Source organism: Cynocephalus volans, chromosome 7 (genome assembly GCF_027409185.1).
Source record: "Cynocephalus volans isolate mCynVol1 chromosome 7, mCynVol1.pri, whole genome shotgun sequence".
NCBI classification, from domain to species: domain Eukaryota; kingdom Metazoa; phylum Chordata; class Mammalia; order Dermoptera; family Cynocephalidae; genus Cynocephalus; species Cynocephalus volans.
This window is the reverse complement of record NC_084466.1, coordinates 41872970-41899897: the sequence shown is the minus strand read 5'-3', so window position 1 is coordinate 41899897 and position 26928 is coordinate 41872970. Positions and strand designations below refer to the sequence as shown.

Sequence of the window (26928 nt, the reverse complement as noted above, 5' to 3'; positions counted from 1 at the left end):
TGGAGACTGAAAGGATTAGATCTATGCCTTTCTGTTGCTGGAAGGATCACTAAAATGTTAGCTTCATGATGCTTCCCATTCCAGGAAGCAATAATGTGATTATGTTTGCTATCTCTTGGCTCACAGGCGAACGCTCCTTTATATCACTGTTTCAGGTTGTATGCAGATTGAAACTGATCAAGATGACCTTAATATTCCCTTCAGTTTGACTAAACTATAAACAGGCTTCTTTCTTACTGTAGGTCTCACTCTTTCTTAGAGCATACACTTTATAAAACTTAGAATTGCACATTTTTTTTCTCTTCCCCTTTGAGTTGTTATTCTTTTTAAAAGCCCCTTGCCAGTTTTAGAGCACAGTTATGTTTTTCTCAAAGACATGGACACCGTATCTTTCAAATACAAATATTAAGGGAGGTAGCTCCCCTATCTGCCAGTTTCTGTGGGAGGGTAGAAGTCTAACGTTGGTGAACACTGCTTTAAGTTGTAAAACTACCCTCTGTCACAAAGATACAAGAAAGTTTACTTTTCCTTTGTTAAAACCAATTAGCCAGCACAGATGACCTGCATTCTTCCTCGCACCCTAGCACTTAAAATCCTTCCATCATTTCTTTCAGCTGAATTAAGTTCAGACTGTGTTATGGTCTCTCTTCTCTATTGCACTAGCCTTGAATAAAGTCTTGTTTACTTGCTTAATTTTGTCTAGTGCAGTTTTTGCTTTGTCAAAATATTATTTAAAAATTACTGAGGCCAGAAAATGTCTAAGTCTTTCCATCACATTGCTGCTTTGAGATTCAGCAACTAGAGCATATGCAGTTTTCCTTTCCAAGAAGATCCTTTTACAAGTGTTATGTTAGTGGCAGCAAATCCCTCCCTGTGATTAGCCAAATCCTCAATGAGGACAGATACCCACCAGTTCTGGGGCCTTTTGCTTCCAGTAGCTGATCTTTACAACACCATCTCTTGTTTTCCTGTAACCATAAATGCTATGAACATGCCACTCTTTAAATTGGGGTCTTGCTACTTTGATTATCAGTCCCAAGCCTGCGTTTCTCTCCTTACCTCACACCATAATCAAGAATTCCAGTCAAATAACGACATGCCATTTCTAAACAAATGTTACATCAAAAAAACCATCAATCCATACTATCCGTCTTTACTTCTCTCACAAGATTTTATTATGTCTCCTATCCTCTTACTCTTCTTGAAAAGTGATTAAAATGTTTTAAATGAATGTAAGCCCTCATAATGCTCTGAACAACATGGTTTCTGCCTTCTAATGCCCTCTTAGCATTTTGAATTATAACATATTTATTTCATCATCTAGCTCTTCTCTCCACTGGATGGTGAGCTTCTTGAGTGAAAAGACATTGCTTATTTATTAGTTTTTTTTTTTTTTTTCTCCAGAGATACAGCTAATGTATGGTGGGCAACATTCAACAAATATTTTCTTAATTGGCAAAATTATTTGAACGCATTAAATGTAATATGGTGCAAAGACCAATAAAAAATGTCAAAATAGTAAATTAGAAAAAACAACAAAACCTTAAAAAACTAGTCATTTTCACAACTCTGTATTTTTATAATCCCTTTCAGCTAAGTTTGTCAAGTACACATTAAATATTCTGTGAAAGTTTTAACATTAAAATAACACATTACAAGGAAAAAAAAATATTTGAACCCTTATTTCTGAAAGGAAAGACAATTAGAATCTCTTTCTGTTTGTAAAGTTCTGCACAGGTATGGACATAAACAAATTATTATTATTTAATAATTTATGTCCTACCTGCTCCACTTCCGAGCTCATTCTACCAACAATTTATTTTATTTATTCAAAAGCCTGTTCACATTCTTTGTGGAAGGGAGTCGTATGCATGTATACACATGGACACTCAAGATTTCAGCAACAAATGAAAAATTAGTCTTATTTTTCTCCATTATACAGTCTTCAACTGGAAAAAAAAAAAGACGCAGGATAGTTTTTTTTTTTTTTTTTTTTAAAGCTTTAATCTGTACTCAAGGAAGATGAGCTAAAATTCATACACATCCATGTGATGTTATTCTACTGTACCTGTATATGCAAATTGGACAAGGTCCCAGAGGGCATTGGGGTCTATGCCTTCCATCTTGATTTCCTCTTGCTTGGCTTCACAAACATCACTTGTAAACATGGCCGCAAAATAGTCAGAGACTGAACTCAGAACAAGCCTGAAAGAGTCACAAGATTTAATGTAGAGCATGAATATAAAGCAAAAGAACTAAGTGTCAACCAGAATGCAATACAGAGGACAAAATCAATCCATCATTCAATGCATTTATTTATTTCCTTATGGATTGCTTATAAAAATTGATTTAAATAATCCTGTTCCACCCTTCAGACAAGCATTCTCCTAAAATTTCTTCTACCATTTTTAGTATGCTTTTCGTTTTAAATTTAGGACTTCAGTCCTTTTGGATAAGAACCAAATTTTACCTCCCCCAAAGCAGCAAGATACCAATTTGAAGAGTGGTATGTTCATAGCATTTCTGGTAACAGGAAAACAAGAGATGGGAGGGATTGAAAAATATAATATTATTATTATATAGACTTTATTATTTCCAGTAGAAAGTTAACTTTCATTCTTATAATTGTTCTTCTGCTGTAATATGCCTCTTATCTCGAATTGTTTATAAAATTTTTCTCTTTTTCTTAGGATTTTAGTAGCGTGTCTATGATACATTTAGGTGGGGTTTTCTGAGCTTCCTGGAGCAGTACATGGATCTTTCTATTTAAACAAATTTTAAAAAAATTACCTGTAAATAATTACTCATTCTTTTACCCAATTCACTCTCTGACTCTTTCTAAGACTTGCATTTCATTTGGTTTCAACAATTTAGAATGCCTCACATATTGCTGAGTCAAACCATTTTACACTCAGTTTTTTTTTTACTGTGTTTTACTTTAGGTAATTTCTAGTGACTAATTTTTTTTTTATAAATCTCTTGATATTTTCCATTGTTTTATTCATTACATTCATATTTTCCTGTAAATATTTAAAATTATTTATCAAAGTTATTTTTAAATTTCAAAACCTGGATTGTTTCTAGGTTAATTTCTATTTATGATTTTACTTTTGACCTTGCATTATATTCTTCTGCTTTTCCATATATTGTGAATGTTAATGGTATAACAGCTATTGTGTTGCTGCACCAAAGGGGGAAAAAAAAAAAAGCCCCACCACACATGCAAAAAAATAGAGGCTAAGAAGGGAACAGGACTTTAGTTTTTAGGTTTTTTTTTGTTGTTGCTTTGTTTTTGGTGTTTGTTTGGTTGGTTGGCTGTTGTTAGTATATCCACAGCTTCTTGATAACTTTATAAAAGTATAATTATTTGGTTTATCTGGTGATTTATTATTGCTTTAATGGGAGTGAGTGTTTTCATGTAATTTACCATCCTAAGCAGAAGTATAAATACTAAACAGATTGACTGAAACACTTTACAATTTACCCTTGTTTTAAAGAAAAAGATAACTGTAAAAAATGAAGTGCACTGTAGTTAAGAGGTATGTTTGTGTTCTACAGTTCTTTGAGTTAGGAATTCAGAAACTTCTTTTTATTTAAAGTAAGATGGGAAATTTAGTACATTTTTGACAATTATCAGAGAAAGAATATTCACCAATGGAGAATGGATTTACAAATATGAACCCAGAGAAGACTTAGAAAAAAATCCTGTGATGTTGGGTTGAAATCAGAAGTATCAATGTAAATTATTTGATCTTAACATAAAAAATATAGAAATACTTATGATTTTTGAGTGTGTATGTATATGTGTGTGTACATTAAGGGCTCCTTGGAGAAAGAACAGACCACAGAGCTGGAGCAGGGAGAGCACAAGGTAAGCTTGGAACACCTTTCATTCCAGAAAATAAGGAAGTGCTAAAAGCTGCTGGGTACATGTCAGAAAAATTAAACGTGATGCTTACATCTGTAAGCAAAGCAACAGTAAACTTTAAATGCATTTCTTTTTCCTAACACTTTAAGGGAAAAATTATTATTTTATCATAAGGAGAATTTTTTAAAAATTATTTATTTTGCAGTTTTATCTGCTACATATTTTATCTTCTATATAAGTGGAGTAGCATGGTAAAAATTTAACTTGAATAAAAATAGTCAGTCCTTCTTTTAACTGAAAAACATTTTTGAAATATATAATTTATGCATTTAAAAAGTGCCTTAAGGAATCATGGTTTTAAATATTTTATAAATATTAATGCCTAGAATGGTAATGTGTTAGAAATATTTAAAGTTATCAGTTATGCATTAAATTGGGAAGTTAGTAAATAACATATCAACTCTATGTTCTCAACGTTTGACAAAATGATTGACACAGATATCTTCAAATATTTATTGCACACCAATTAGGTAAATTGGTGTCAAATGATCAGTTCTATCAAAAGTACTAAACATAACATTGTGTAATACAAACATTAGCTATCATAAACCAGCGGGATATATATCTTTCCTAGGCAAAAGAAGTAAATCAAAATAAAGTAAACCAGATGGATCTTAAACATAAAACTATGTTTGCAGCAGAGCCATATCCCTATAGATCAAAATATTATCTGACCTATATTATTCAATTTTAAGTAATTACATGAAATCTTCTCCATCAACCAACACATACAAAATACTGCTAACTCAGCAATAGAAGTGCAGAAAAGCTTATACTGCATTTAGACTTAGTAACACAAAAGATTTCAATTAGATTTTAGAAGAGAGATTTAACACACAACAGAAGTTAATATCTTTATATGGACATATTTAGCTTCTATTAACACAAGAGAAGCAGGAGCAATAAATGTGTAAATAAGTGTATGCAAGCAACCACTCTGGAAAACTCTTACTGAGGTCACTACACATTTCTTCCCTTCCAAGTCTATTAAACTTTTCTAAGTTCTACATCAATTTATTATGGTGTTTGATATTGTTGAACTCTCACTCCTTTAAACTGCTTTTTGGCTAATGCTGTGTAGAACTTTCTTCTCTCAGCTTACCTCTGTTTCATTGACTTTTCTTCCTAACCCTACTCCTTGATTTCCTCATTGCTGTAGGTTTATTATCAGACCTCTAAATTTTGCTTTACCACTCATTCTTTCAGAATCATTCTTGAGCATCGCCTTAATTATTATTGTTACGGTGGTTTTAAATGTAACCTTTTATCTCCAATACCTGTAGAAACTGCTCATCAGATATTGCAATAGCATTTCACTATGCTTAAACTAAGCTCAAAGTCTTCTCACTAATATTTCCTTTCGTTTACACGCCCCTGTTTCTAATTGGTGCACTGCCAGTATATTGACCTTCCAGAGTAGAAATGATGAAATCAACATTACGTTTTCTTCTACTTCATTGCCAAAATTAAACATGACATGAAATCCATCTTTCCTTCATATTGGCATTTGTTGGTATGCTGTTTATGTGGCCTACCCAGCCCCCAGTAGCAGTGATGTTAGGCACCTAACAGCAGCAGGATACCCCTTTTCTGAAGTACTGCACTTGGCGCAACAGGAGCTGCCTTATTCCCTGGGGGTTAATGTACTCCTGAACTTCTCACTTCATCTTCCATTCACCACAACCTCCCCCAACTCTCAACCTGAGGGTGGACCCAATGGCAATGGCTGACAGAAACAGGGTATAAAATGTTGCCCCCTTACTTCAGGGTGTAACTCCTCAGGCAGCTTCTGGGGAGATATAGACAAACAAGGTTCCATCCTTGATTCACTCCTTCCTCTTCCCTATCCTGTTTCCCTTTCTTCTGAGGACACTCTTTAAAGAAGCCATGCACACCTGAATTCTGGGCTCTGGCTCTATTAGTAGGGAACCTGACTTATGACGCTGTTCTTCAAAATGTTTCTCAGTTCATCTCTTCATGTTCATCTAGTCCTCATTTCATGCCTGGATTAACTACAATAGCTTCTCAGATCATTAACCTGTTTTTGCTTGCCTGTCTTTTGCACATTTTCTATAGCTGTACCATATTTCAAAGCTTCTTTCTAAATCTATTGTAGTTGTTAAAGTCATTCCTTCTGTAACCAGGTTGCTTGAGTATCAATTTCCCATCAATTATTGAGTACTTAACGGGTGAATTTATTAATTTCTCTATGCTTCAGATTCTATTCTAAAAGAAAAAAAATGGGGAAAATAGGGATTTCCTTTCCCTTCAAGACAAAATGAGTTAGTATATGCAAAGCACTTCAAAGAAGGCCTGGAACATAAACAACACCGAGTGTTAACTAGCAGCCCCATTATTGGTATTGTTATTACTATTGACATTTATTTTACTCTCCTCCTCAGACTTTACATTAATTTCTAATTATACATATTACTTCAAATCTGAACTCCTTTACTGGTTTTCAAGATCTAGCATAATCACATTTTCCTACTATAATGGGTTAGTTTCTCAGTATTTCCAATCCAAATCCCTCTAATTTCACCAATCCGTTATCCCTGTAATTTTCACAAACACATTCTTTATTTTTCTATTTTTCTATATTATTTTCACTGTCTAAAGTAGCATACACCTCCTTTCCACTAGGCTGAATTTTAAATCAATTTCTTTGAAAAACTTTCATTATATTCTATCATATATTACTCATTTTCTCATTTCACTACATCTTGCACTTAGAATCAGAATCATATGTTTCAGTTTGCAGTTATTTGCAAACATAATAATTTTTAAAGTATTCTATGCGTTATTCTTAATTCTTCATATATTGGAAACTCCATGAGGAAAAGCATCATGTTTTATAATCCTTTCAGATCACCAACAGGTCATAGACCAATGCTAGATTATGTGTGATGTATGTTTGTTATAGTTAGTGCAAAGAAAGATGCTTCATGTATTGCTGAATATCAATAGTAGGCAGAAGCAGAACATTCAAATTATATCCAAATGGTGAAAAAAACAAAACAAAGCAAAAGTATTTTAGCTTCTCAAATCTTTTTTCCCTAAAATTAGTAAAGAGCAAACCACCAAGCTGAGTGAAAGATTTAGATAGATATGGATTTAATACAATGAGAGAAATCAGTTATTCCTCTTCTATCAAAGATAATATATGTAAATAAACTTTCCCCTAACATAGATAAGCAATATTACTTGCCTACTACAAGTATTAATATCTAAATTACTGATGAAAGTAATGTCTTTTTACCTGATTTTATAGGGTTAAAGTGTTACTAAATATATGATTTTCATTGTCACTTTTAGCCTTAAGTATTTACATGATACTAGTACACTATGAAGAACATTAAGAGAATAAATATATTCTTGACATAACTAAATTCATTATCAAATATGTATAAGGAGTGAAAATAGAATACAACACACCTTGAAATGCCTAGTGTTTTAGTCTGTAGAACAGGATTTTTTGTCCACATTAAATGTCATCATTTTATTCTTGATTTAAATTTTCATTTGATTATGAATGTATTGCATGCTTGTTTTAAAAAGTTAAAATAATACATATGTTTAACATTAAAAGAAATGATAGCTCATCTTCCATCCTGCTCTATGAACATCACTGCCCAGGAATAATTTTTGTTGGGTGTATTTTCTATGACCTTTCACACTGTTTGTATGAACACAAAATTATAAATAGCATTATTTCCAGATCAGAGGATGTTAGCCATGTAACATTTTCCCATTTATGTCTACCCGATGAACTTACTCACTAATGGCTAATGGGAGATAAAACTTTCACAAACTGAATCTTATTTCATTATCTGTCTGTACATTGTATCAGACCAGGCACTTCACCCCTTAAACTTCTTACCATTGAAAATTCAACTGTCCAATTGTTAATACTGATTTTGTCAGTCTAATTTTCATCATCTGACATCCTTGATTACAAGTAAACACCTATCACAAAATCCACTTTTTTGGAATTCAGGAATTTACATTCAAATGTTTTGGTTCACTGTTGCTAATCAATTATACTATGCTATTTATGTGAAATCTATATTTATCTTAGGATTTCTGTGACAGCCTAAAGCAAAAGTGAATTCAGAATTTTGATTTTTTTAATGAAAAAATATATTAATGTGTGATTTTAAGTACTACTAGTCTTTCAGACTTCACCCACTTAAAAATATGTCCTTTATAAATGAATTGATAGTTGCAACCTACATTAGGTTAAAAACTTATATACCAGCACATAAATAAAGGATTTTATGATGAGTTCTTTAATGGAGATGATTTGTTAACTTAAACAGAAATTGATTAGAAAGTTTTGAATGATGAGATGATTAATATGAATTAAGTAGAAATTATCTTTATGAATGAATATTTAGTGAGTTCTTATGACACTAGCATTTAATGTCTTTTCTGAAAGAGCAGTAGATATACATAAATTATTTCTTTTTACATTATTTGAAATTATTATAATACTACCACATATTTCAGTGCTAATGATTATAATATTATATGTGTTTTTCCCAAAGACAATGCTCAGCTCAGCTAATCGAAATATAAGAGAAAAATTTAAAAATCCATTAGTTTGTTTGTTATAAATAAATAAGATTATTGGGCCAACCCCCTGGCTCACTTGGGTGAGTGCGGCGCTGGGAGCACAGCAGCGCTCCCGCCACGGTTCGGATCCTATATAGGGATGGCCAGTGCGCTCACTTGAGCGCGTTGTGGACGACACCAAGCCAAGGGTTGCGATGCCCTTACCGGTCACAAAAAGGACCAATAAATAAATAAATAAATAAATAAATAAATAAATAAATAAATAAATAAATAAATATTTTTATTAAGCCAGGAGCTAGTTTGCATTAATTAACATTGTTTCATTGTGCAAAAGTATAAATAAGGTGATGACACCTGCAATTATTCAAAAGTGTGATTGCCTTTTTCAGGTACTCCACAAAAATTTTTTTCACATGTTTGTTAATATGTGTTTAACTTAGAATTCTAAGGATGTAAATTACCTGCAAAATAGTTAGTGATAAGGTTTTCAACTATAGTGTTGTTAAAAAAAAAAACCAGTAATTGGGAGGCCATTAGGCTGAGACAGCTCCAGCATTCTGGATTGCCGTCCAAGCAAATCCAATTCAAAGCAACTTAACCAGTCAGAAACATCCAACCAATCTCTCTAACTGGGCTACTGTTCCACTTTAAACAATCAAATATTTTCTTTGTATTGCTTCACAAACACCCTATAAAAGTTTTCCATCACAGTCCTTTGGTTGAGCCCTGAATATCTTGTAGTCTGGTACTGCCTGGTTAATCAATAGGTATTTGCTCAAATAAAATTTAAAAATTTTTAATATGCTTAAGTTTATTTTTTAACAAAGTAAAGAAAACATAAAGCCGTATTTGAATTAATTTACCCATGGATAAAAAAGACACTAATTTTTTTCTTATCATACTAGATTGACTACAATGAGTTAAATGCAATATGCGCTAAACATATAAAATATTAAAATGTTCAGAATAATATATGTGTAAGCAATACATTGCTCAGATGTTTTAGAGCAATAATAAACCAAGAAGAAATGGTGGTCATGGCTGAGGTTCTGGGGACTTTAAAAGGAGGAGTTCGGAGTTAGCTTTCTCTCTCTCTGCCATTCTCACCCTGTGACGCCCTGCATTGCTATGGAGTCAACTCACCAGATATGTTCCCTGGATTGTAGACTTCCCAATTTGTTTCTGAAACTGTAAACAATAAATTTCATTTTCTTACAAATATTTCAGTTTCAGGTATTTTGTTACAAGCAACAGAAACAAGCTAATATATAGGAGAAATGCTCAACTTGTTGGTTAAAAATATTTGAAATGAGTGAAAAAATATCAAGTTAGTACCAATAAAAGGCTATAAGGTCATATAAATCATATTCAATCATATAAAACATGCTGTGTTTTTAAAAAATAATGATCATTTCATGTGTTAATATAATTTTAAGTTGATTGAGTCCCTCTGTCTTCTTAAACAAATATTTATCAACCCTAGTTATGAGTAGTTTTATTTTTGAACTCTTCATATTTTTTAAAAATTTCTTAAATTCACTACCTAAAATGGCATTATAATTCCTCCCAAAAATGAAGGAAAAAAAATAGTAACAACAACAACAAAAACCAAGTTCTCTTAAATGTGAATCTTTATTTCTGGAGCCATAGAATATTCTGCAATCTGCATATCAGTCTATCACTTTTAAACATATAAATGCATATTTCCAATAAAGACTGACTACTATACCTATGTGCAGGTATCTTTCGATTCCCAACAATCAAGATAACATCACAGAGTTGCTGTTGCTTCAAGTAGCTTTCCATCTTTCTGAAGGTTTGCTCAGCATGGTGAACAGCTTGATAGAATTCTTCAGAGCTACTGGAATCCATATCATTTTGAGGTGTCAATGAATGGCTGGTTGCTGACAGTCTGTAAGCCACACACAAAAAGATGGTGTTTATATAAAGTTCTATGAATCATCCAGAATGATACTATGATTTTTTAACTTTTAAGGGAAAATTAATGCATCTGTCCTATTTTCATGATTTTTAGTGCAAGTTCAAAGAAACAAGTCTGAAAAATCTACTTTGGGTTAAATGATTTGCTATAGTAAGCAATAAATGAATTTAAAATTATCTCTTTTTTCCTGTTCTAAAAGTGATTTAAAAAAAGCTATCTGCATTTATTAGGACATTAAGTTAGTAAACCTGAAAAAGGCACAGAAATAGTAAATTATTAATATACCTATTCTAAAATTAATTAATAATGAAATTTTAATTTCATCCACTTGACATTGAGGTAGCTTTTTATACTATTCTAAATAGTCATGATACTTGAGATGTGATACTAAATGTTGCTTTGCAGAAAGAGGTGATTTTTATTATGAAAATTTATAAAACATGGTTTGTAAAAAATATTGGCAATTAAATTTGAAAATAAATTGTGACCTTCATATTGTGTTATCAACTGATTAAACAAAAAATGCACAGAATGTATTAGCTCAGTACCTATAAAAATTTTAATCACTAAAAAATGCATATATAATAAACTTAATGATTTTGAAAAGTCTATGATACTTAAAGTTTGCTACTATATCTATTAAAAGCATGGACTGTTTTACAAAAAGACTTTAAAAATACCATGCTCCATCAAGGAGAAGACTCTCAATATACTTAGATTCATTGCTGGGTCCAGCAGACACAATTAAGTGTTCTGGTGACAAATCTTGAACACAATTTAAGTATGAAAATTGTTTAGATACATAAAGATAATAATGAAATTGCTTATTTCATGGTAAATATCTCAGAAAGTAACATGGAAAATTATGCTTCCAATTGAGATGTAATAATTATAAGCAACACAGAGTGAGTCTGAGCAACTCATCAGAACACAGCAGCTAAGCAGAACTTCTGGCATCATCAAGGAGTTAGGAGGAAAGAATGGATATTGGACTTATTGGTTACAAAGGAAGCCAGAACTTGAAGGGTTTCAAAGCAGGGGCTGTAAAGGAGAAAAGTTGGAATAAGGCTGTTATTTGGTATTACTTTTCCCCTAGAAGGATATACTAATTCTTGAGCAGCACTAGACAAGCAGAAAATGACTTAAAGGAGGCTGAGAAATTAAGCAGTGCTCAAAAAGTAAACATTTGAATTGAAGAGCCAGCAAGAATGAAGGGCTCTGATAAACAGGCTTGCAACTGGGCTCCATGAAGGGCTGGGCTGTATCCTTGGTGTAAGGGGAACTGAGTATAGACAAGATAATCCAAAGACTGAAACCTAGATTTGAATCAGTAAAAATCCCTGACTGCGTAAAGGTAGGCTTCTAATGTAAGTGCCAGCAGACAGTAAAAAGAATTTATCTTTAGATGAAGATAATGTCATCTAGACTCTGTGACTTCTTCTATATAACACTCGATATTAAAAGCAAAGCTAGAAGGCCTTAAACAGGACCCAGAAAGAAAAACAGACAATAGAAACAGGCTCCTCGTCGCTGCAGACATTTTTGAATATATGAACCACAATTAGCATTTAATAAATGTGAATATAACTTTTATTAATATGTTTTAATGTAGATGATAAATTTGAGAATTTCACTAGAATATTGGGTTATATGAAAAAATCAAATGGAAATAGATAAAGAAATATAATAATTTAACGTATGATTTTGATAGATGAATTTAACTGGCAGATTGAATGTGGGAGAAGAAAAACAGGTGTCTGAAAGTAAATTAATAGAAAATACTCAAACTAAAACAGTGAGAGAAAGAAGATTAAGTTGCCAAAGAACAGGAAAAGAAACATGTCCCCCAACTTATTTAATTAGCCAATTATGACAGTGATACAAAACTTGTCATGGATGTTATAAGGAAGGAAAATTACAGTCCATTCTCTCTCTTAACATATTTGCAAAAATTCTATACAAAATATTAGCTACTAACTTTAGAAGTATATGTAAAAAAGGGTGATCTATTACAGCTAAATTGAACTACATTAAAAAACATATTTTAATCATATAAAGCTAATACATTTATTTGGCAAGGTTCATATTTAACTGAAATGTTTTTCTCTTTGAGATTCAGAATGAGATCCCATAGTATCACTTCTATGCAACATTTATTTGAAGGACCTTGTCAGTGTAATGTAAACAGAAAAAATCAACCCATTATTGCTATGTAAGAAAATATATGGTATTATTTGCAAAGATGTGTTTGCACATATAGAAAATTTAAAAGAATCTACAGACAAGTTTACAAATCTAAATCCATTAAAATTGTGTGCACTCTGTTCAAGCTACAATATTTGTCTACACAATATGATTATTTTCATCAGATTTTACAAGTTTTCTTTAAATATTTGAAAATAATACAAATTTTGCTGTACCATATGTTTCCCTTTCACAAGTGTTCAAATTACACTCCTAGAATATGGTCATTTCTCAGCATATATTTTAGTAATTCAGGCTCAGGTGTATGTAGCAAGAACAGCAGAATTATTTCTATACATTAACGCATTGAACAGAAAAGTCACACAATGCACTGCAGGGTGAATTTTAAAATCTAGAATGAACAAATTATTGGCTCTTAGATACCAAAGGAGATTTGAGTCAGGATTGCAGGTTTCCAAACTGATAAAAACTGCCTCTTATGAGACCCTGATGTTTCTGGTTTAGTACCCAGACTGAAGGAATAGGTTTTAAAATTGAAGATGTTAGAGAGTGCCCTGCAGAATGGCTCCAAGTTAGTTTAAGGAGGCTTTGGGATAAAATCTCCTTCCAGATCCTTATACTAATTACCTACAAGTTCCTGTACCAGCCAGCCACCAAAAGAAACAGAACTACAATAATTACCCACAAGTTAAACGAAATACTTAGGGCAAAAGTTTTACATCTCACTAATAATTTCATAATCTTGGAAAAGTTATCAATAAAATAATTTAATATATTTTAACTTCAAGTCACCTAAGTTGCAGTGGATGCAATATTAAAGCAAATAGTGAAAGAAATAAAATAATACAATTTTAGAGCTTGATGAGACCCTAGAAATAAAACAAAACAGCATAGTATTTGACAGGATTTATTTCAAAGTCAAAAACTAATTATTGTTTTCAAGATAGTATCTTCTTTTACCTATTCTAGACATGCTGATTAATCTTGAATATATTATAGAAATGGGCCTTTTCTGAAAAATTTGAAAGTAATTTGAAAGAATGTCTTAAAGAATAATAAAAAAGAAAACACAGAAAACTAGAAACTAGGCTCCAAAACAAGTTCTCTCCTAGATTTTTTCCACAAAAGTCTCGTGCTTTGAGTCTGAAATGCTTTATATCTGAAAACAAGTCACTTTTTTCATAGTCAATCTGTCAGATAAATGTTTCTATTTGTTTGACTTGATTTTCTCTTGTATGTTTCCTCATAAATCATTTCCTGATTTCAGAATTGTGTAGGACTCGTTTTCCTCAACCTTTGGTTCAGGATAAAATTTAAAAATGAGTTTCCCCATCAGAACATTTATGTTTTTAAACTAAGCATCATTATTTAACCTCCTTTGCATCATATGTCCAGTCTTATTAATTCAACAAATAAAGCCTTAAAATTTTAGGAAATATAGATTATGTCTTTACAAAATTTTCTGTAAATATTCAAGTATAGCATTGGATTTTATTATTTCCTATTTTTTAAATGTATCTTCAGCTTAAAAAAACCCCCCAAAAACAAAAACAAAAACAAAACTCCTAACAGTGTCTTTCCAAGAGTTTATTGTACAATATATGACACACTATATTTTATCTTTATTATGGCCTGACAACATAAAGCTTGAAGTTATAATTAATTTAATTTTCAAAATCCAATATGAGTTCTTCCTGTCAAAATTTAAACATGCTTAAGTCTTCCTCAATCTAACATATATAAAAGATAAAATGAATAAAATTTTTCTTTGATCTCATGAACTACTCAAACCATAGATATACTTTTCTTTTCCTTTCACAACCATATGTCTTGAGAGAGTTGTCTTCAATTATTAACTTCAATTCCTGACCCTTCAAACACTCCTCAGTCCATTGCAATCTGACTTCCCTAACCACTCATTTAACTTGACAAGGTCATTCATGGCTTTCTCGTGGATATTTTTAGCTTCCATCTTTATTTCTTATCTTAATTGCTGAGAATTGACCAACATACATTCCTGTTTTCTGTGCTATTCTACGCAATTCAGGACTAACCATTCTTTATTTTCCCTGTACCAAACAACTCTGAGATGAAGCATGTTTCCCTATTGTTGTGGTAGACAGTATTGGGATCAGGCAGAGATAATTTAGTTGCTTGCACCAGAAATAGTTGCTCCTGGAAGATTAGACTAAATTAACAACAAAAGATGCTTAATTGTAGGGCCGGCCCCATGGCGCACTAGGGAGAGTGCAGCGCTTGGGAGCGCAGCCGTGGGTTCGGATCCTATATAGGAATGGCCGGTGCGCTCACTGGCTGAGCGCGGTGCGGGCGACACCACACCAAGGGTTGCGATCCCCTTACCGGTCACAAAAAAAAAAAAAAAAAAGCTTAATTATAAAAACCAACAACCACCGATCTGTTTTCACTCTAACACTCCTTATTTCTGTGTCAACCTAAAGCTATTATGTCATAGATTCTGCTCAGTGCCAGTTAGTTCTTAGCCTTCAGTGCTTTCTTGGTCCTAATTTTACAACATGCATTATAAGTTTCTATATAAACTGATACTTTCTTCGACTTTTGTTATCCTTCAAGTCAAGCTCTAGCTGTAGACTTATTAACTAATTCCTGTTTCTACAATAAGTCACACCTTTTTCTTCTATAGCCTTCACGCACATATTTATCTTTACTGGAACCTTCACAACACATTGATATTCTCATAGCTAACTTTCAGAAATCAGTTTAAATGTCACTTGTTTGATAAAGCCTTCCTTTAATCCTCACAGCCTGGGATGTTTGGGTTACACTGACATGTAAGTATGGTTTAAATACATCTCTGGCATGTAGAATATTTTAGTTTAATAACTATTTGTTGAATTATTGAGTGAAGAAAATTTTATGAGAAGACAGCCTTGTTCAGGTTCCAATTTTAGTTTATATGTTTTGTTTTGTTTTCATAGAGCACTAAAATATGTTGTTGAAAAAAAACTAGCACTAATAAAAGAAGCAATAGGATTAATCTCCCAAAATCTAATGTAGAGTGCCCAGCACATAGAAGGTAATTAGTAAATGCTTTTGCTGTGAACTGCTTTTGTTGAGTATCAAATAGCTTCCAGAGTTCATTAGAAAGAAGCATAAAATAAGTGCTGTAACCGTAATGTATACTATCTTGCATTTCTCTGGTAGCACATTATAAAAATACTATAGAATACAGTAAGTATAGTAAAGAAAGTGCTGTAAAAATATTTTAAGCACATATGTTATATTTGAATTAAAATATTGAATATATAACAATATTGAAACAACAAGGGTCCATGACTAAAACTAGATTCCAAGATTACCATTATTTCTTTAATGTTAGTGCCTAAGAGTAGAACTAAATTGGCAAACTAATTTTGCCAGCAGATTTTCATTTCTCTGGAGTATAAAAGTTAGCTTTTATTTTGAAGAAAATATTTTTAAAAATATGTCTGTAATGTATATAAAGGAATCACCCATTCATACATAGTTCTCGGGCAAAGACCTGACTAGTGAAAGATGACTTTATTTAAGTGAAAAATTAACTATTTATTTTTGCTGTGCAAATTTAGTGTATATTTTAGGTAGTGTATTTCTCTTTAGATGAAGTGTGCATTATAGATATATTTATTTTAATTTTTTAATATATCTCTGAGTAGTGGGAAATTGGGTTTGCTATTTTCTACCTTTCTAAATCATGTTCAAATATTTTATATTATTATTATATTTAAAAAAACATAAAGTTGTACTGGCCAGTCACCCTCCAAAAAACATAATCATTATTAAAAAAACAACTAAGTTCAAAAAATGAACAAGAAGAAAAGAAAGAAATTTCAATGAATAAATAAACACAATCCGCTTTGCATTGTAAAATTAGAGAAACATCATCATCATGTCAGTATCGAAGTGTAAACCAGTGTTCAGAATATATGCTTAGTTATGTTAAACACACAGATTTTCAATTCTTTTGAGACAGGTATAGATGAAGGAAATTTGTAATGAATGAAGTTCATCACCAGGTGCTGCTACTTAGAAACAAGAAAAATGAATACAGTCATTAATGTTGCTTCTGGGTACTATTATATTTTGTAAGATAATTGGATTTTTAAGTAAGGTTTTTTATCAGAAGTACTGAAACATCAACACACACATGCACATGCAAATACATGAATTGGTACAACAAACAATAAAAAAAAAGAAATAACTTATGTACTAGAGAAAAAGTGTATATGTTCTCGCTTCATCAATTAGTAGGTTCTGAATCTCAATTAAAGTCCTAATAAAATGGCATACAATTAAAAAAAATTCACACATGATGCTTGTAAATAAGACGTAGTTTTGAAAATGCTTTGTAGCATAATCTAAGTACATTTCCAAAGATAAACTAAATTTGAAAATGTAACCAGAAGTATTTGTGAAATAAAAAGAGTACTTTTATGAATTAAGTAAACCTCAGTACAGTACATGTTGCGTGAAAAAAATTGTCTATGTATAATAAATAATAACCACATAAAACAAATGATTCATATTTTGTTTTCCACTTTTCAATTTAAAAATACATAATCCATAGATATTACCAATTTTATATAAAAAGTATGTTTAAATGGTTGAAATTACAAAATTGACATAGTTGAAATCTTTTTAACAACCTTAAACTCTAAAGAAAACTGTGGATGAGGAAATGATGAGTAAGGTTGACAAATAAACCACATTTAGATGCTTAAAATTCTCAACAAAAAAGGAGACATCTTGGAAGAAAGGCAACTTCTCAGGGCATTCTGGCAATGTGAAATGTGATAAAATTCTGAAAGTGCTTCTAATATGAAATGCAGTTATTTGGTAATTTATGTATAAATGAGTAATTACGCAACATCTGCAATCACATTTTATGCTTTTTCTTACCAAAAACTCTCCAACAGTCTATTAAGATTTTAAAATTAATGTAAATTTAACTCAGGTTGGTATTAAAATCAGTCTTATTTGAACATGTAATTGCTATAAATTTAGAAGAAAATATTATTATATTTAGCCACTTGTCTTATTCTTATCAAGGATTAGTAAAAAAAAGTGTTCAGTTATGAAAATAAATATTTTTATGTTTGGTGAGAATACGCACACACACACACACACACACACACACACACACACACACACACACACACACACACACACACACACACACACAGAGGCAGATTTTTCCAACCAAAATTCTGCTTCCATAGTTCCAAACTCTTAGAAATAAATTTTGTGGAGACCAGAAATCAAAAGAAAAGAAATCCAAGTCATATCGAAATACTTAAGATATGTTCAATAGCCTAAACCTTTTGATAAAATTATTATTTGTAAAAATTAAGATTCAAAGTTGATAAAATTCCAATTTAATGATTATTATAATAGTTATCGTCTCATAATATTAGATCTGATGAATATTATGATTGAGTTTAAAAATTACGTCTGAGGAAATCTCTCTTAAGGATATAGAAATGAAGTCTTTGTATTAGATGTCCTATAGTAAATAAATCTTCAAGAGGGATGTACTTGACTATTTTTAAACATGAATAATAACATAAAAATATATATGCATATACTTGTACAAATAATAGCTGTACACAAAACTATTAAAATGGTTACAAAATATTTATGATACATCATTCTAAAATACTATATTACTGTAAGATTTCTTAATGCTTACTAGAAATAAAATATATTTGTTTTATTCAAGTTCTTCATTCACAAAGTATCTCAAGCTACAACAAAAATACTAATCAAATCCATGGTATCACTTCTGTTCTTCAAATAAAGTAGCGTAGAGTAAAACAGCAGTTACTTTCTTTGGAAAACACAATATTAGAGCTATGTGCATTGCTTTATTAGTTTTCTCAGATACAATAATAAAAGGAAAATACTTCCTTGTAGCAATCACTTTGGAGAAATGCAGTAGGTAGAATCTCAGAACAAATTCTGAAAAACATTAATGAACTAAATAAGTTTTATTTACTGTTTCAGCTATTGAATTAAAATAAGCACTTTCAAAATATTTTCTGGTGAAGTATTAAAAAATAAAAACATCTACATAACCATAATCCAGGTCAAAGTAAAGGAAAGAAAGGAAAAGAAGGGAAGGGAAGGGAAGGGAAGGAGGAAGGAAATTACTGTACTCCAAGTACCTCACTATCTACACTGTTCTGCTTAATGATAACTACTGTCTATCCTGTTCTGTGTGTACCATGGAAGGAGCCTGATCCCTGAGCACGACATCTCCTACACTACCTCTATCTCTTGCTAGTTGCTTTTACTTTGTACGTGGTCAATGAAAAATATAGACTGACCAGAATGAAGAATGAGAAAAACGTCAGCATATTATTTTTCCTATCCCTTCCTCACATGGGACTTTATCTCTACATTAACTCTTTTCATTCAAGAATCAGTCCATTTTACCCTGGCACTCCATGTCACTAGTTGACTCTGGGCTTAAGGTCTACTATTTCTTTCCTTTGTCCCTTCAGGCTTAGTGATATTAATGGCTTCCCACTTTTCTATTCTGGTCTGGAGGCCTTATCCTTCCACCTGGTCTTTTTTATTTTTATTTTTATTTTTGGCCTTTTGTGACTGACTTCTTTCACTTATCATATTTTTTTTTTATTGAAACATAATTTTGATTGTACATCTCAGTGGGGTACTGCACTGAATATCAATATCTGAGTGTAATGTGTAATGTTGAAATCAGAATAATTAGTATATTCAACATTACACCATGTAATCATTTTTGGGGGCCCTTTACCAATTTCTCACTAACCCTCCTCCTGCTCTCCTTTTTTCACCTCTAGTAATCTCAGTTCTGTTCTCTGCTTTTGCAAGTTAACATACTATTTGATTGTTGTATCTTTTTCTTCCGTTTTTATGTATTTGTTTATTTTTTAGCTCCAACTTATGAGTGAGGACATGTGGTCTTTCTCTTTCCTTGCCTGGCTTATTTCACTTAACATAATTTTCTCTAAGCATATAACCAACAGAATGGAAATCATCACGTTGAAGTTATACCTGCACTCCCATGTTTATCGTGGCTCTATTTACAATAGCCAAGAGTTGGAAACAACATAAATGTTCATTGCTCGACACCTGGATAAGGAAAATGTGGCATATATACTTAATAGAATACGGCTCTGCCATAAAAAGAATGAAATTCTGTACTTCCCCTTATTCTGATACTGCCAATACCTAGATAAATAGTATCTTTATTATATATCTTCACTTGAATAAATTAGAATTAATTTATTCAATGCAAAGACCATTTCTGATTAGAGAAATTGGTAACAGAAGTGGCCCCAGGACAATGACATCAAAATGGAAACTTGAAAGCTTCACATATTTGAGAAATACACAGATGATCTTTCCAGATTGGAAATGGAACACTAAAAATCTACTGCTTAGGAATCACATTTATTCCGAATACCCAGAGTGGAGAGAAGGGATATAGAACTGGTAAAAGACAGAATTTGGGTCATCAACTGGTTGTTAAAATGAACTTCTCTAACAACAATGGAGATTATAAAGAATGTGGGTTGAACTTGAGAATTTACAAAGAACTGATTATAAGTTTACGGCCTACAATTTCCAACTCAAGGAAGAGATGATGAACTAGAACACTTCTGTGGCCTAAAAGAAACCTTTGTCTCTAGTGGCATCAGAATAAAGACATGGAAGGATCAGACCCTAAATCTACTTATGATGTAAATTGAAATGCCTGTGTAATGCACAAAGTCATCAAATCATGCATACTATAAATGAGGCCCGGTTGGGTAGGAGTGGCACTCTGAGGCTTGGGGACAATTGTGTGGAAACAGACAAAGCCAAGAAACTTGAACCCTTTCTTTAAGTCTTCCTGACTATAGAAACAGCATCATCTCCTCTACTAAGGAAATTAGCCTCCTCTTGTAGAAATTTTCTTCAAAAGCTTCACCAGTATTTTATCAGTAGTAGATGCTTTGCAATATAATGCCTACTCTCCTTAGAACATGTCCCACCATGCTTTATTCCCTTCAGACTTATTCTTCCTGTTATAGACCAAAGGGAGAATCACAAGTCTCCTTTCATACCATGCATCAAACGAGTTACAATATTAGGCTAGTTTGTATAGACTGGTACCTGGGGTGCACTGATAGGAAAAAATTAAAAATATATCAGATTAAGGTTGAACTGGGTGAAGTAAATTGATGTGGTTCTTCTCACCCAGAATTCAGAGGAGTGGCTCTAACATCATTTATTAGCTAATACAAGCCTGAATTAATAGGAATCTTAGAATCTGTAATGCCAACACTTCCCAGGGGTACTGTAGAGGAAGATGTAGAAATGCTAATGTATATGGGAATGACACATTAGATCTATTATGGCCTACCTGTTTTATCATAACTATTGGAGAGCCTAGAAAATATTTCTTCCACCATTAAGAAATCCACTGGCAAGAAGACAGTTTTAAAGTTCTCTGCTAAGTAAACTGTAGGCTCTAATGACTCAATTAAATTTAACTATTTGATGTCAATGGTAATATTGTCCCAAAGACAATATAGACACTAGTGTCACTATAAACCAGTGTCAGTAGTCTAACTAAACCTACCACATTTGGGGGTAAATAAAATTTATTGGAACACAGCCCCATCTATTGGATTATATTTTCTATGTTTGCTTTCTTGCTGCAACAACAAAGTCAGGTAGTTATGATAGAGATCATATGCCCTCCAAAGCTTAAACTACTTACTCTATGGTCCTCTACACCAAAACACTTGCTTCTTCCTGTTATGATCATAGGGAAGGAGTCTTGATTAGTGGATTTTACATGTCTATATATATATCTGAAGGGAACAAATTAATCATGCTGTATCTACATGAAACAGATGAAATGGCTGTCCCTGGTATTTATTTAATTGGAAAATGTATAGATTTTTCATACAGAACTGAGTTATGTCATCATGTATCAGTATCCTCTCCCCCAAAGTTACTTTATGTAAATTAGTTCAGAGATACAGAGAGGCTTTGTTGATTATAAGACTGGGTTTTTCTAAAGAAAACACCTGCAAATTTGCTACACATCTGTAATGGAAATATGTATTTCTGCTTTTCCCCAAAATAAGACATTGGAAAATGGAAAATGCCAAAATATTTCAGAAGTTATTAAATATTATCTCTGAATTGAAGCAAGTACCTCACAGCCTTTAAATGCCACTATATTCACCAGACAAAGAGGAAACCTTTGAAAGCCAGGCAGTAAATTGTGTATTTGTCCAAGTTCCTATCCTGGTGTGTTCACTGAATGGATGGACTTAACCTGTGGTTATTTCCTCAGTCTCAGAATGCATAGTTGGAAAAGATGTATTCAGAAACTGTCACAATTCTCATATTGGCTTTCTGACCCGCAGAGTCAGGCATATTAAGGAAAAATGTGCCATATTAACTATCACCACATGAGGACCACAACACTACATCCAAATCTATACTGCATTCACAAGGAGTTTGCGGATATTAGTGCCACATTATAACTGTTAAATATAAAAGAATAGAGATTCTATTATGTCATGGATTAATTCATTCATTCAGTGGGTAAAAATGCCAGATGAATCTTGAATACTAACTAGATTATCACATAATCCGGCAAGGATGAAAATTAAAGCTGATATTCCAGATGTGATACTTCTACAGCAGAAAATCATCACAACATTTGGAGCTTAGTACCCAGCTATAAACTTCTCATAACACTTTTAAAAAACTCAACATTATTAGGGAATTCAGAACTTGTTTAGATTCTCCTAACAGGGAGAGCAGTATCACTTTAATATCTCAGCACAGGGGAATGATAACTCCATCCTCCGTGTAGTTTGCAACAACCTTTATCACTCTGATAACTCACAAAATAACACCCTTTTCCATTATATTTGTAGTATTCTGACCATTAAATCTGATGATCAGGAGATACCAAGGACACTAGATGACTTGCCAGAGGGTAGGAGAAAATCCTGCAAAATTTGAGGGGACTGCCACATTGATAAAAATTCTAGGAGTATAAAAGTTTATGCATGTTAAAAAATTGCCTTATTAAAAAAATTCTATTTTATTCAAATTTACCTTTTTTATTTTAAATTAATTAATTAATATTTTGGTAATAAGACTTAACATGAGATTTACCCTCTTGCCAATTCTTCAGTGCATAATTCAACATTGTTAACTAAAGGCACAGTGTTATACAGCACATGTTTAGAACTTATTCAACTTGCATAACTGAAAATGTATGCCCACTGAATAACATCTCCTCATTACCCACTTCCTCCCCAGCCTTAGGCAACCATCATTCTACTGTTTCTATGAGTTCGACTATTTTAGATTCCTCATACAAGTAGAATTATGCAGTACTTGTCTTTCTGTGACTGGCTTATTTCACTTAAAATGATGTCTTTCAGATTCATCCATGTTGCATATACCAGGATTTCCACAGTTTGGATATTGCCCCAAGACTGAGAGTTAGAGTGCAGCTCATCTTGTATATTTCTCTTCTGAAAGAAATTGCAGTTTTGCGCTGCCCATGGTCCAATACCTGAAAACAGCACAATTATTTAGTCTGATTTTATGTTTGTTTCTGGTGTGAGGGCAAGTCTGGTACCACTTCTTTTGCCATGGCTAGAAGCTCTCGCTGATTTGAACAGCAAACTTACGTTTAGATTCCCTTATGTACATGTTTTAATCACTCCATTTCTTCTGATTTTATTATATCTATTTCTGCTTTTTCAAAATTGCTTTGGCTAATTTCAGTTGAATGTGAAAATCAGCTCAACTCTATAAAAAAGTATGCTGGAATTTTAGAATTGACATCACTATAGCATTAAACTTTTTCATTAAGGAACATGGAATAGCTCCCTCTCTCTCTCTTTTTTCTTTTTTCCTTTAGAATTTGGTTTAGTCTAATAAAGTAAAACAACCAAAAAATTAATGGGGACAATGCCCCAAATAAATACATCAGAAGTTAACAAATGGATAACTTGTTTCAAGAAGGGACAAAATGATATTGAAGATGAAGTCTACAATGCCAGATCATCCACATAAATATACAAAGAAAATACTAATCTTGTTCATGACCTCATTGAAGAAGACTGGTGATTCATAGCCAACATCATAGGCATCTCAATTAGTTCAGCTTACAGAATTCTGACTGAAAAATTACAGTTGAGCAAACTTTTTGCTAGATGGTGCCAAAACTGTTGCACTCAAATCAGCTGCAGATAACAGCAGAGCTTTCAATGAAAAATTTGAAGTTAGATCAAGATTCTGAAACATTTCTTTGAAGAATCGTAACAGGCAATGAAATGTGGCTTCACCAGTATGATCGTAAAGACAATGCACAATCAAAGCAATGGCTACCAAGAGGTGGGAGTGGTCCAGTCACAGGGAAAGAGAACCTGTCAAGAGCAAAGACCATTGCGACAGTGTTTTTTTTTTGGATGTCAAGGCATGTTTCTTCTTGACTTTCTGGAGGGCCAAAGAATAATAGCATCTGCTTATCATGAAAGTGTTTTGAGAAAGTTAGCCAAAGCTGTAGCAGAAATTTAATAGGAAAACTTCATCAGAGAGTTCTTCTGCATCATGACAATGCTTCTGCTCATTCGTCTCATCAAACAAGAGCAATTTTGTGAGAATTTTGATGGGAAATCATTTGGTATCCACACTACAGTTCTGATTTGGCTTCTTCTGACTTGTTTTTGTTGCCTATTGTTAAAAGGTCTTTAAAGGACACCCACTTTTCTTCAGTTAATAATGTAAAATGGACTGCATTGACAGGATTAAATTCCAGGACCCTCAGTTCTTTAGGGATGGACTAAATGGCTTATGCCATCACTTACAAAAGTGTCTTGAACTTGATGGAGCTTATGCTGAAGAATAGAGTTTATATTTTCTATTTTTATCTTTTAATTCCATTGTTTTTCAAACCTTTTGAAGTCTCCTCTTAAAGCTCTTACAAGGAAAGTGAATCTTTGGGTGTTTGTGAGAAAAATGAACAGGAAGAAAGGAGAGGCAATCCCTTGGGACTCCGTTATCCAGCCCAAATAACTTCTAAAAGTTGACAATCTGATACTTTGGCAATGAGGTTCATACTCTTATGAAGTGTAGGTTAAAAAATAAAAAAGCCTAATGATCATAGGATTATCAAACCTACTCATCCAATATGTATGGTGTAGATTCACTACTACAGGCCTTGAATAGAATTAGTTTAATCTCTTTTTAAGATCATATGTGCATATTCAGTTCAGTGGCCAGGAAAATAATTGATATAGGGAGAGAAATGGTCCCTTCGCTGGCCGAAGTCAGACAATGGGGCTTGTTTAGGATAAGTTATAATTCAGAGAAAGTATCTACTTGAAGATACCAATGTAAACAGAGAGAATATTAGACTAAAATCACTACCCCTAGGAGAGCTGCAATTGTAAAGGGATTAAATAATAGTCTTTCATATGCATTAAGAATGTTCCTTGAAACTTACAAATGTGGTCAGGATCAGTGTCTCCTGATTACTTCTAAAGTCAGGTTGGGTTAATTGAGCAAATATTGGTGGAGTACTGGTATTTTTCAGTACACTGAGATAAATACCTGGTATATGAAAATAAACACACGTGTCCTGCTTCTTTCCACTCCCATTGAAGACACAGCACATTGAGAAGTTATCTTTATTTCAGAAGTAACATTTAATTCACTCACAACAAAACAAAACACCTTACCCTTCCTATGAATCATAAATTAATTCATTTATTCAATTCTTTTTTTAGTGAGGTTATATTAAAATATTTTTTGATGATAGAAGAACATACATTCATAGAGCTTACAGTCTAGTAAGGACAAACACACTAAATAAGTAAAAATCGTACATAGTATTTTGAATGAATATGGATTAAGGCATAAAATAAAAGGAGAAGGGAAGTAGGAAACATCTGAGGAGAGAGATGTCACAATTTTAACACCAGAGACTTTGCTGGATGATGTTCCCTCAATGACTAAATGTATTTGTCTTGGTTACAAATTAGTTTATCTTTGATCCTGGCCCAGAGAAATTTCTCACAATTTTTTATACCCTGATAAGATATTTTCTAGGAGCACTACTTATAAAATAACAAGAATTTTAAGTGCATATAAAAGTTTATATAAAGTTAAAATAAATCTTTTCACCATATTTTCTGGGCTTTTATCTTATATAAAGAAAATTTATGATGACCAAAGTGGAAAATTGTTTACATGCTGGGGATTAATTTTAAGCACATTATAGAAAATTATTTTGGCAGTTATCTATAAGGCAGTTTTGATTTTATGGCTATAATGCAATTTTATTTTCAGTTATTAAATAGGCATAAATATTCCTTCAGGCATTATGTATAATCATTGCCAAGATGTCTGGTTTTTTCCTTTGTACTTTACATGCAGTTTTTACCTGGATAAATAATAACATTTATGCACTAGTATTTCTCAAGATTAAGCATTAAATCAAAGGAAATCAATTCTATTCATGTGAAATAACTTCCTAAATGTCTCTCCATACTCACTCTTCTTAATTATCAGAGTATACTGATTTCTACTAAATATTTTTATACTGAAGTTCTGTATAAAATAAAGATGAAAGTGAACCATTCCCAAATGCAATTATAATTGTGCAGCTTCAAATTATCTATAAAACTACCTGTCACTAGATATTACGACAAATATATTTCTTCCATTAAAATTCATATAAATGGAACAATAGTTTTCTGTAATAACATGAAATTTGAGAGTCAGCTTTGATTTAACATAATTTAAACTGGTAATAATACAATAAGTGAACATCTGGAAACCCATACTTTCTTAAAATTTGTAAATTGCAATAATAGATGAACTAAAAGTTCACTAATAGAGATTTATACGAAATCTAGTGGAAACACCAAAGTAGTATTTGGGATTCAGGATAATCTTCAAAAAATCGGGAGTCTTGAACAAAGACTCAGAAGATGTGCCAATGTGTACGGTAGAAGGCAGAGTAAGATGACTTATTTCAGGTAGAGGAATACTCGTAATCAGGGACAGAGAAGTAAGTATTAATACCATAAACTTTTGAAGGAGCTGATAAATTAATTTAACATATGTGAATAGTGCAATAATTGGTAATTTCTGACAAATAACAGGGTTCAGATCATGAAGTCTTTGTTTGCTTCCGTTAGTTATTCTGTGGATAAACTGGAGCCATTCAAGGATTTAATGCTCT

The 26928-nt window shown here is 32.3% G+C and overlaps 1 protein-coding gene across 2 annotated transcripts in view; it reads right to left on the bottom strand.

Annotated features, from left to right (window-relative positions):
• The window catches only part of KLHL1 (kelch like family member 1), a 373250-nt gene that overhangs the window by 256001 nt on the left and 90321 nt on the right, over positions 1-26928 (bottom strand). The window contains exons 2-3 of one of the 2 annotated variants that reach the window (XM_063103154.1): positions 10233-10415; positions 2069-2205 (exon numbers count right to left, since the gene is read on the bottom strand). In XM_063103154.1, the coding sequence (XP_062959224.1) occupies positions 2069-2205; positions 10233-10415 (320 nt within the window). The remainder of the gene's footprint in view (positions 1-2068; positions 2206-10232; positions 10416-26928) is intronic. The other variant, XM_063103155.1, reaches the window with a different exon arrangement.